Source organism: Chinchilla lanigera, unplaced genomic scaffold, assembly GCF_000276665.1.
Source record: "Chinchilla lanigera isolate Chin_1 unplaced genomic scaffold, ChiLan1.0 scaffold00076, whole genome shotgun sequence".
Taxonomy (NCBI): Eukaryota; Metazoa; Chordata; class Mammalia; order Rodentia; family Chinchillidae; genus Chinchilla; species Chinchilla lanigera.
In genome coordinates this window covers 7,162,571-7,174,923 of record NW_004955477.1, presented here as the reverse complement: position 1 = coordinate 7,174,923, position 12,353 = coordinate 7,162,571, and the positions used below count along the sequence as shown (strand labels likewise).

At 42.2% G+C, this 12,353-nt stretch overlaps 1 protein-coding gene across 4 annotated transcripts in view; it reads right to left on the bottom strand.

Moving 5' to 3' along the window:
- Mgmt (O-6-methylguanine-DNA methyltransferase) overlaps positions 1–12,353 on the bottom strand; it is a 272,039-nt gene that overhangs the window by 200,150 nt on the left and 59,536 nt on the right. For all 4 annotated transcript variants that reach the window (XM_005402022.2, XM_013503088.1, XM_013503089.1 and 1 more), the window contains exon 2: positions 7,729–7,865. In XM_005402022.2, the coding sequence (XP_005402079.1) occupies positions 7,729–7,853 (125 nt within the window). In that variant the 5' untranslated portion in view covers positions 7,854–7,865. The remainder of the gene's footprint in view (positions 1–7,728; positions 7,866–12,353) is intronic.

Genomic DNA, 12,353 nt, shown 5'->3' with positions numbered 1-12,353 from the left:
TGCCCAGGAGAAGCATGTCCCACCAAGCCCTACCTCCCTGGTGTCTGCAGCCTTCCCACAGCTCTCAGAGAAAACAAAAATGGTCCAAGGTATTATAATACTGTCATCAATGCCACCCTATTTTTCTTACAAGGGCATATTTAACTTTATTTCCCACACAATTTGAACAAGGCTGTTAACTAATTTTTTGAGACCACAGCTAATTAGAAGCACGAACTCAGAATAAGTAACTGTGTGAGAGGCAGGCAAAGAGAGATAGGCAGCAACACGGGGGTGAGGTGGAGCAACTATGGGGCCACACCCAATGCAACACATCAAACAGGAATTATCACTTTGGGTGACTGTAGTCATGCCATCAACTCCAGGCCTGTCCTAAATGCACACAAGGAGAACCAGGAACGAATACTACAAGGCCATTGGAGTTGTCTTAGGTAATTTCACCAAAAATGGCCATTGTATGGTTACAAACATGCACTGGTTACACATCACAAATCCCCACAAGTCTCGACGAAACACTGGATCCTTAAGGCAAAAGCTGCTGCTGGGACAGAATATGAAGAGGCACACGCATTTTAGCCAGGAAATGATATCCCATAACCTGCAGGCAAACGCAGGTGCTGGCTAGCACGACTTGCAGTATTGCTGGCACATGATGGGATGGCTGGGGATATCTCCTGTAGTGGACAACATATCACATAGCATAAACCCTAATTAGGGCTGGACTGTGCCAAGTTCCATGTGTCCGCCTCATGATAAAAGGGAAAGGCTTTCTATGGCAAGGCAAAGGAGACAGGCACCTCCCGGGAAAGCTGCCATCCTTGCAGCGCAGGAGCAGACGGCAGTGAAGCCCAATGCCCCCAAATGGAAGCTGACGGTTAAGAGCAAGGGATTTAAGGATTTTTATTCCAATATGCCTCACAGGCAAAAACATCCACCTTTCCCTGCTTGAAGCTCTGCAATTTACCTCTGTTACCCTAAGTGCACACACACTCCAAATGCTGGAAACTTTTAAAAAAAAATCCTGAGCTGACAGTTGGTTCGAATTTGGACCCATACATTTGTAGCTGTCATTCAACCGTCCTCTTCTTCTTTCCAAGAGGATCCTGGCAGCCTCAGAATTAAATGAACTGGCTTGCTTCTGACTCATGGACATAGGCATGCAAGTCTGCCAATCCTGCTTCCCTACAACAGCCGTAAAGTCGACAGAAATAAAACTTTTAGGCTGTCTTTTTTTCTGAGATGGGTCCAGAATGTAAAGACTATGCATCCCATTGACACATGCCATCATCTCTATCCCAACCTCAGGTAAGCACCAAGCCAATGAAACAGGCTCCCAAGAAACCAGGGGGTAGGGAACAAGTCAGGAGGACAAAAGCTAGGAAGCCATGCATGGTTTTCATTTTCAAGATCAAAAGCCATACAACTTCACAATTGATGCACCACATCCTTCAGTGGCTATGCAGCACTAGTCTGGGATGGAGGAGTCAACTCTTTAAGATCTACAATTCCTGCCACTCCAGAGAGGGTTTTTATCTCATTTCATCTGCACAATATGACTCCCAAGGAACATGGGAAAGCCCTAATGTAAATAGCTCAGACAGTGGGGTAGGCAGGGCCACAGTTTCTACCAGTATTCACACCATGAAGTCATATGAAAGTAGATCATGTTCTTTCTTTATCTTACTGAGGCCTGGAGCTGCCACCAAAGGCAGCCCCAGCAAGAAAGGCTTCACCTGCGACCCTCATACATTCTCTAAGACCCTTTCTATATAGGAATGAGAGATCCTTCATAAGAATCAGTGGAACAGAGAAGAAACACCAGGCTTCCTCTCTAATCTTCAAGCCATCAACCTGAAACACAAAGGCACTGTCCATTGCTAAAGGACACAGAGCTGTAAGTGTTCAGCGAGGAGTAAAACAGATACACAGTTTGTGTTATTGAGAACATAAGTCACAAGAACAACTCCCTATCCTCTACTGAGGATTTATCCCTCTCAGTCAAACAAAAAGCACAATCCTTCACCCTGGCAGGTTTCACAGACCAGGAACAGAGCCAGGTGCCAGAGCAGATAGCCCCAGCTCATAGAAGCCCTTGGCTCCTTTTAAAACCCAGACAGTTTCTACAAAACCAAGGAGAGCTGGCGAAGTCTTCCTCATAGAAACGTATTTATTTGACTCCAGAGACTTCCTTAAGGAGTACTCTATAAGTAATATAATTATATTTTTAAGCATAAACAACACAAACCATTATTTCAAGCTACTGAAGGAAAGCAGCAAAACAAATGAACTTGTTGTAGGGGAGAACCCTGCAGAGCTACCCTCAGACGTGATTTTGGCTAGGGTATGTCCTTAAGAATGGTCTGTCCTCCTTGTCAGATCAATCATAAAGTACTGCAAGTACGTGAATTAAATTTTCCAATCAGTCTTTCCGACCAAGTTACGAATTTCCCAGGAAGGTTTTCACACACAGTGGACCTTGAGGAGCCAGCTAAAATTCAGGCTTCCCTGTACAAAGAACACTAGGTAGAATATCACACAGCAGTCACATACCAGCATAGGGCTGAATGTTGTGTGTGCTGAGATGCCCTCACTGACCCTTGAAGTCCAACTTTGTTACTCAACACATATGAAGGAAAGAAGTAAATGCATGCAGAAAGCATCAAAAACTATTGTTGCAAGTGAAGCATCCAAAGGGTTTCACAAGCGTTGCTTCCCTTCAGGAAGATCTCAAAGGTGTCTTCACCTTGGAACATGGCAGTGACTTTGGCACATGTGAAGAACAAAAGATGACAGTGCATCTGATGGCATCTGATAAGTCCTCTCCCAGGAATGGCATGAGGCCATGCAGGAATGCTCTCATGCTTAAAAGGGCCAAGCCTTTGGGATAAGAGACCCTGTGCTGCCAGGCGAGTCCCTGGAGGGGAGGAAGGCCTCATCTGTGGGCATCTACCCAGCCTCCACACCAGAGCTGGCCGGGGCAAGATACAGAATGGCAGATGTGCAAACACCATAAATGAATCACTGCCACAAGGAGACCGGGTAAGTCCTATCCTATAAAGTATGAAATAGGAAAAATTTTTAAGATTTTATAAGTCCATAGTTTGCTTAGACTATATAATTTTCATCAGTATTATATTTTTATTAAAAGGTTTATATGAGAAAAAATGAAAAAAAGGTAAATCTTTGATACATGAAAGATGAGCCACATGCGATTCTCTCCATCACCCAAGACCCAACACTTCATCTGCTCTTGTTTTCATAATGTAAATATGACCCAGGGTCATACAATCTATTTTTTCACATAATCAAACACTGAAGTCAACTTTATGGAACACTAAGCAAGCATCAAAATAACATTAGGAGAATAAACATATGTACCACACACTTTCTCATTAAATTTTAGACACTGTTGGGTAAAGGAATGAGGCTAAAGCTGTGCAGGCACAGGCAGACAGCACGAAGTTAGGAGACATCAGTCCGGCTCCTCCCAAGCCCTTGCACTCCCATATAAGACAGTCATTAGAGGCAATGTGATGTGAGGAGGAACGTATAAAATCAAAACCATTATACTGTACCACTTTCTAAACTGATATTCTTCCTGCAGATAGTAATGCAACCTATATAAAACAGAAACCAGTAGTCAATGTGTGAAACTATACATGCAGGTAAATGAATTACTTACAATGTGAGAATAGTAATTAAGACTTATAAAGAAGTGCAAGTGGAATTTCCCAAAAGACAGGCATCAGTGGTCAACCTGAAATTCACCTTCTGAAGAAAGTAACAAGGCTTTGGAGGAAATAAAGATGATGCCAGGACTCCCAAGAATCACACAGAAGGGTGACAGTGGGATCCTCTGCTCAAGATCCATCTAGCACAAGAGCTTCCCTGCAATGCCTACCTGCATTGCTAGCATCATTGCTCTTATGGTTTGGGGCTATTATTAAGTAAAAGGCTACCTGAGCGCAAGCTGTGATAACTGTGACAGTTGATCTAAAAATGGAGATGGCTACCAGGTGACTAATAGGTGGTGTACATACAGTGGGTAGAGGATAACATACATCTCCGTGGGATGGACCAAGATTGCACCTTACAACACAAAATGGCTTGCACCTTAAATCTAATGAAGTGCTTCTTTCTGCAATTTTTCATTTAATATTTTTGGACCCCAGCTGAAAAAACAGCAGAAAATCCAGGGAAGGAGGGACCACCTCAAGAACAAAGTATTCAAAGTATTCAAAAATCAGTTTTACCATACACATGCAAGGTCTCTGTGCTGGAAATTACAGGGCACTGCTGAGAAAAATAAAAGAGAACTCAAAACAACATAGAGATAAACCATATCACAAATTAACAAACAATACTGAGATGCCAGCTTCCCAAAACTGACACATTGAACTCCCTTCCAAATCCTAATAAGAATCTTTGCAAAATTTGACCCCTTAACTCAAAGTAGTGAGAAACTGAATGACCTAAAAGCTCAAACAACCTTTTTAAATGGGAGTTGAAGGAGCCACCCTACATGATGTCAACATTACTTTGGAGCCATGTAGCCACATCAGCATAGAGCTGGCACAAAGCAAGATCAGCTGAACCAGACAGTATGCCCAGGACAAGACCTGAAACAGGGTCAACTGACTTTTCATAAAAGAACCAGGTGATTCAATGAAGAAAGAAAAGTTTGGGTTTTTTTCCAATAAATGCTAGAACAACTAACCAACTATATAGAAGAAAAAACTGTGCCTCACCCAGGAGTAATTCAAAATGGGTCATATATCCAAACATAAAATTTTTTTTTAAAAGTTCTTAAAAGAATTGTAGGAGAATATGTTGGTGATACTACAGTAAGTAAATACTACAGAAGACAAAAATTTGCACAAAGTAAAAGTAAAAACTGACAAATTGACTTCCTCAAAATTGAAATTCTCATCAAAAGATACTATTAGCGAAATAAAAATTCAAGTAACTGTCAAAAAAAATCACAGTTCATGTATCTGACAAAGGACTTGTATTAAAAACCATAAGCCAACAACAAACAAAAATTAAGAAAATCAGATATAAATGGGCAAAAGATTTGAAAGTGCAAATTAAAACTTCAATGAGATATTTCATACTCACCCAAAGGACTAAATTTTTAAAACCTGACAATATCAAGTACTGGCAAAAAGGTGGAGCAACTGAAACTTTCACATATTATAAGTAAAATGACAGAACTTTGGGGAAAGTTTTGGCAAGTTCTTTATCAAGCTAAATAAACAATGGCCAGTAATTCTCCACCTTGGAATTTACTTAAGATAAATGAGAACAAATGTCTACAAAAAGGTTTCACCATAAAGAGGTTTGGTCAAGAATCCACAAACAGCACTGACTTAAAGGCATAAATGGTGAATTAACTAATGGTCAACTTGTAGCACCGAGGTGAACTAAATCAGCATGGTGCTGGGTGTGGAAAGCCTACCTGAGATTGTTGCCGACAGCATAAAAAAACAGAACTGGTGGGAAACATGGTGTGCTATCGATTCTCCTGGAGAAGCTTGTCACAGAACTCAGCTGTTCTCATCATTGTAAGAGCTTGGGTCCTGGCTGTTACTGAGGATGGCTGTGGTTCTCTTAAAGGGAGCTCTGGTCCTTACCTTGAACATTGTTTCCTGGCTCCAGTGCAGATCCCTCAGTCTGCTGGCACAGATACTTCATCATGCTGGTGTATGCTTTCTAGCTTCCATCACTGACCTTTGGACATTCCCAGTGCAGATCTCTGATACAGATTTGTACAAGACATCGCCATGGGCTCTAGGCCTCCAGTTGGAGTTGTGGAGGACGCTGGACTCAGGTAGGACATTGCCCAAGTGTGAACAGATCTCCTGCACTCTTTTGCATTTTACTCTTTGGGTGAACACTACAAAATAATCCTATAAATTATGTGTCCTGTATTAAATTTTTTCCCTTGTAAACCCTGACTACAACAGCACACAAGAGAACTTTCTGAGGTGTTCTAGATCTTAGTAGGGGTCTCAGTCTGGAGAATAGACAGCAAAGCTGGGAGACCACTGAGCTCCCCAGGCTCTCACTCCTCCAGCCTCTAGAGTAGTGATAGCAAACCTTTTAGAGAATGAATGCCCAAACTGCAACCCAAAACCCACTTATTGATTGCAAAGTGCCAACACTTCAATTAAACTTGAGTATGAGGCTTCAGTTTAGAAAAACAACTCATATATTAACATCTTTTTTCTTGAAAAATAACATGCATGCCCTATGTTCACTGCCACTGCTCTAGAGTCTAGCTACAAGTGCACCTTCCTGACAGATGTCATCTGCACCCTATTTAGGCCATTACTTGGCAGTTGCCTTCACAACTGAATCTAAGTCTAACTTCAGACAATTCATAAGACAGGAACTCAAAATTAAGCCTCTTTACTCTATTCCTATATGATCCATAATGGGAATTAAACCAAGTATCTTACAATGCATACCTTCTAGTTTTTCTTATCCAAATCTGTTTTAAGAGGTACCTTTACTTTTTCACCACAAGAAAAAAGCTAGCACATAATTTCTATGATTTATTGTGCAACTGAACATGCTAGGAGACAAAATGACATTTTCCTCTACAAATTATTTGGTGCCTGTGATATTGTGAACACCACAACCAGATGGTTCTCATAGAAACTGAGAAGATAGTATTCATATAGTTCAAAGGTTCACTTATTTTTTAGTCTCAAAAAAGGCTATATTGATTGTAACATGCAGCTCTACAGGAAAAACCCCGACAGTGGAGGGGAATGCTGATATTTATTACTGCACTTGTGCTCATTATGGCTGTCTCTGACAGGGGTCCATTAAAATCAATTTTTATGTTTCTTATGTATTTTCTTTATCTAATGTTCTTGGCATTGTGTTTATTAGCCAGTTAAGACAAACGCCAAGTATAGGAGTGGGTGATTTTTTTCCTTCTGTCAGGAATAACAAGAACTGCAATTTTAATACAGCTGCTCACAATCAATGAATGGAGGAAATTAAATGTTACATTTCAGAACAAAACATTAAGAAGTGCTTTAAATTTTTTATGTTTTTTACAATTAGAGAAATATAGTGAGGATCATGCAAAAAGAAGCACGTATCCTCTTAGAAGGAAACAGCAACACTCTCCGCGGCCCTGGAAAGGACTTTGAGGCTTTTCTCCTAGTGTCTGTGCTCTTAGCACACACACCCACAGCTCTCTACGCCTCCAAGAAGGCCATGGAGCGCCACGGGCAATTCTAGAATTGATAGCTGTGCAAGCCTCATGGGTGGCCCCTGACAAACTAAAGATGGGGTTTGATTTTTTTAAAAAAAAATCCAGATTAGGCACACATCTCCCGACTACCAAATTTCCAGAGACATTCCCCTACTACATCACCTGGATTCAAGAATCAAAGTGCTCAAAGTTCACACTCAAACAACTCCTCTACAAAAGTACAGATGAATCAAATGTCTCAGAGCTACTAGTGAAAAGTTATATCCCTATGGTAAATCAGAGATAGAGGATTCATTCCCTGGCAACACACAAGTGACTGAAAGGACAATCAAAGTAGACCACATTCAGAAACACTAATAATTGTGGTTGGCAGTGTCACAGTCTGCTTTGTGCTGGGATCAATGGGAAACAAGCAGTAACCACATTTACTGTACTTCCTTCCAGTGCTTTCTGCCCATACAGAGGCGGTCAGCCTCAGCCATGCTGTTCACACTTACTCAGAGCTAGAGGTCTTCTGGTTGGGCAGCCTTATCCCATGCAGTCCTTGCTCACAACCAGATATCTCTATTTTCCCCAAGGGGCTGTCCAATATTTTGTATTTCATCTCACAGGTCTTGTCCATCCTGCCAAGGACCTAGACAAAAACAGTTTTTAAATCAAGAAAGTGTACGTAGAAGCATTCAGTCATGTATACAGCACAACAGAAACACCAGTTAACACACAAAATACGTTTCAAAGCTTCTTCCTCATTGTGGGAATTTAATCATATGTCACTCTTACAAGATAGTCACTTTAAGAGAAAATTACCACAATTACCTAGAGCAGCCAACCAACAGAAACTTCTTGCATTTCCTTAAATCACTATATCCCTGTCCTACCCATCTTCAACCAATGCATAGTTGAAGAAAGCTGAGCTGGCATGAGGTGTTCTTAGGAAGTACCTAAAACTAAGCTGACCTTGTTTAATAAGATAATTACTAGATGATGAAAACTGAAGACAAACCATTCTGTATTTTGAATAAAGTACAGTAAAACCTTGGTTTGCAAGCATAATTCATTCTGGAAACATGCTTGTAATATAAAGTACTTGTACAACAAAGTGAATTTCCCCACAAAAAATAATGGAAACTCAGATGATTTGTTCCACAACCTAAAAATATTCATATACAATTATAATACTATAATACAAAATAATTAAAAATACAAACCATAAAGAAAAACAAATTAACCTGCACTTACCTTTGGAAGCCTTTATGGATGGTGTGAGGGAGGATAAGAGAGAGGTAGAGTTATTGTGTAGGATGACTTTCCCTAGCATTAAAGGAATCAGTGCTATCTATTGGCTCAATGGAATCTTTTTCTTTTTGTGCAACTTGAACAAGGAACCTATCCAAGGTCATGTACATTTGCCTCCTTTTGAAAATTGTATGGAAATGTGACATTACACTGTAGTTAAACAGACTGCTCGCTCACACTGCTACAGCCTTATTCAGGTGGTGCTTTTCTAAAATACTTTGCACTATTTCCCACATTTTACACATCTCCATAATCTCAATAGAAATGAGGAACTGCTCTGCCTGTTTCTCCTCCTCCTCTGCAGATGAGATCTCCACAACCTTTCGTTGTTGGAGATGATCACCCACAGTCCCGCAACAAGAGAATGAGAAGAGCCATTGGCTCAGCTGTGATCATGTGATGTTCAGCATCACACATTACTCATATTGCAAGACACTGCATGTTTATCAAGTTAAAATTAGGAATGTTTGCTCACCTTGAGGAACACTTGCAGAGCAAGTTACTTGCAATCCTCTGAGGTTGTACATTTATAAGCAAAGCCTAGGGCTGAGGGCATAGCTCAGTTGTTGGCTAGTATGCACAAGGCTAGGCATGCCCTGGTAGCTAAGTCCAATTCCCCAGCACTACCAAAAGAAGGGAAACATGTGATACGCATTACATGGTGGAACAGAAGCAAGACTGAGCCAGCACCAACACAGGGCACTTGTTAACTTGTTAGCAGGTCCCCAGGAGATAAAGAGCAATGCTGCAATGAATCGCTATGCTGTGGAAATCATATAAACTTAATTTACACTCAAAGAATTGGGCAAACGTTGTCCTGTAGATGTCTCCTCTGGATCAACAATTTTGATAGATTTTAATTTTGGTTAACATAGCAAGGGCTAAAAACAAAGATACACTAAGAGCAGTAAGAAGCCAGCAATGGAGCTTAGAAAAATTAATATGCTAAGAAAACCACCCTCGTCCAGGCAAGAAGACAATGCAGAGGAACTAGGACCTATATCAGATGGAGCCCTTTGCTCCTCTCTCCCTTATAACTCCTTAAGAACCTGGAAACACAGAGGCTCGTTGCCTCTCCACTACCCTCTATACCAAGGATGCCTAGAAGTCCACCTGTGATTCCGTCTACCAGGAAAAGAGGGAAGCCCCTGACTTCTGTCCAAGATCTTTCTCTAAGTGGCAGACTTAGAAGCCAGCCCAGATTTCTTGCTGCCTCTGCTTTTTTGTGCTAACACTATTTGAATGACCTTATCCAAGACCATCACCTTGCAAAAATGTTTTCTTCTATGTAGCATTTTATGGAATGGCATTACCATCTACCTTCTCTATCACAAATCAGGACTTTCCTAGGAATTCTCCTCTAGCCCACCGTGTTTACACCTATGCATCTGTAACATCTTATTTTTCGGCTTGTAAACCCAGCATGGCATCCATCACGGCAGCTTCAAAAAAAAAAAAAAAATACAGAAAACATCATGGCAGCTTCACCTAGAGGGCTTCATCACACCTCACCAGCATGGGCAATGCCTTCCTCATAACTCCATTTTTTTTTTTTTGTAATGTAAAACCACGTACTTAATTCTAAATCAAAACACAGCAATAAAAATTAGTGACTGACCGTGGTATGCTGCTATACATACTGCCATTTCCTGACTGTGGTCAGGACCTAGTCCTAGTCCACCAGGGTGGCAGAAAAGTAAAGGCAAAGAAAATACACACACAAGAAAGGTAAGCAGCCTTAGCAGAGGAGTGAGGAGCCTGCTGAAGGGCAAGAGGAAGGGGACTCCATTGGTGCTGGGCCAGCAGGCCCAAGTTGGCTCTCTTGTCCCACAGCTTGATGGAGGATGAGTGGGACCTATAAAGTTCACGATCAGGGCACACGGCCAATCAGGCTTTGCTAACAAGTTCCTGGGATGCTTTTGCTGGGGGTAGGGTGTGGCTCTCTTGGGTTCTATTTCATTAAAGATTCTAAGTGATCTGTCTTCCTACTGACAACTCTTTAATCTTTCTTCTGAGCCCAACTGGATGAAGTTAACTCTTCCTCCACTAGTTGGGGCCACTGTACTGGGGGAATAACATGAGAGCAAAGACAATCCACGGGGACCTGTGACTTTGGGTCCAGAAGTTGATAAAAAAGTACTCTAGAGGGGGATGCCCAAGAATGTTTAAAATCCATCAGGCACACTGTAAAGTTGCTGACTTATTCCTACAGGTGGATTTGGCAAATCAACCACCTACTCAATACTTTATGTATTTTTTAAACACTGAACTCTGGCATTAGTCGGTACAAAGGAAAAGTGCTGAGGACCTTACTGCTGGGGCTTTCTACTATTTGTTGGCTATTGCTGGTGGTGAGCCAGAAGTGGTGTGGATTGGCAAAGTGAACAAGAGGTCCACCGCAGAAGTCCATCTCCCCTCACCATGGAGGTCTCCAAGAAGCTAAGCTTCTAGGATGCAGCCTGGAAGGTCAAGAAAGAATTGTCCTCCCAGGTGCACTGTCTATCTCCCTGGCACTACATTCTTGCAATCAGGATGATGCTTATAACAGTGAAAATAAAATCACAGGCTTAGGAAAAATAATTTCCCTTAGATTGCACAGAGAAAGAAGACCCTATCATACCATTGTGCTGATGCTCCCTAGGCCTGCTGTCTGGCTTTACAGACTATCAGGAGTTGCCTGTTCAGGTGTCACACACTTTGCCAGCTTTAGCACACATACAAGGAGTTTGGGGGGGGGGCTCTACCAAACCATACCAAAAGCAGCATCACAAGTGGGTCATCCTCCTCCTTGCCTCTTCATAATGGACAACTTGACTTCTGAGGATGGTGGTCTTCCATATGCAGCTGAGCTGATCTGACAAAACCTCCAGCTTCCTCTGGGCAAGGATGCCCTCAGAGTTTGTGCAGCACAGGGGACAGGGCTACTTGTTCAGTTGTTCCTGCATCAGAGCTCTGAAGGCCATGGACAGCCAAATTCCAAGTCTTTCTTCATGCATGGCAAGCAGTCCAACATAACTGTCACCCCTCAACATTCATGCAGCACATGCCAATGCTAACTATATCCAGGAGCTAGAGCAAGTTCAGTAACTACAGCCCACAGTGCTAAACGTGGCTCATCACATGCTTCTGTAGATCAAGTTTTACTGCAACAGCCATGCCGCAGTCACTTGTTCACCTATAGCCTACTACTGCTTGCTGTACAATGGCAGAACTGACGAGGTATGAAGGGTACAGTATGGCCCTTAAAGATCTGGCACTCAAAAGAGGTCTCCCAACCCCTTTAAGGATCCTCACTGACACCCACAATCTCTGTCCAAATCTCCAGGCCTTCCTCACCACGCAATCTTAATTCTCTCTGCCTTTGCTGGAATGCCCTCTCCCTGCCTGCCTACTACTGGGTTACCTGTCCACCATGCTGCTTAGTGTCTCCCATACTGGCAAACTGTCCTACATCACCAGTACTCCCTATTAAGCTTTCTCTGTGCATTACAATGCTTGCAATACCATTCTCTGATCTCTCTCCATCAGTGAAAGAAGAAGTGCATTTAGTCCATCAGAGAAGACAGACCATGCTCCCCCACCACATAGGTGCTTTGTAAGCACTGCACCCAAGATTCAACCCTTAGCAATCAGACCTCATAGCTGTGCCAAGTGAACTCCCTTTTTGGGCAGGAGTCTAAAACTATTTCACTCCAGGGTACCAGGGCGGGACTTGCTGAGAGACCTCACCCTCACGTCATAGATCAGAGTGGCTCCTTGACTACATCATACTCCTTAGGCATCCCAACCTCAGGGGCTCTCCATTGCATACAGGATAAAAGCCAAG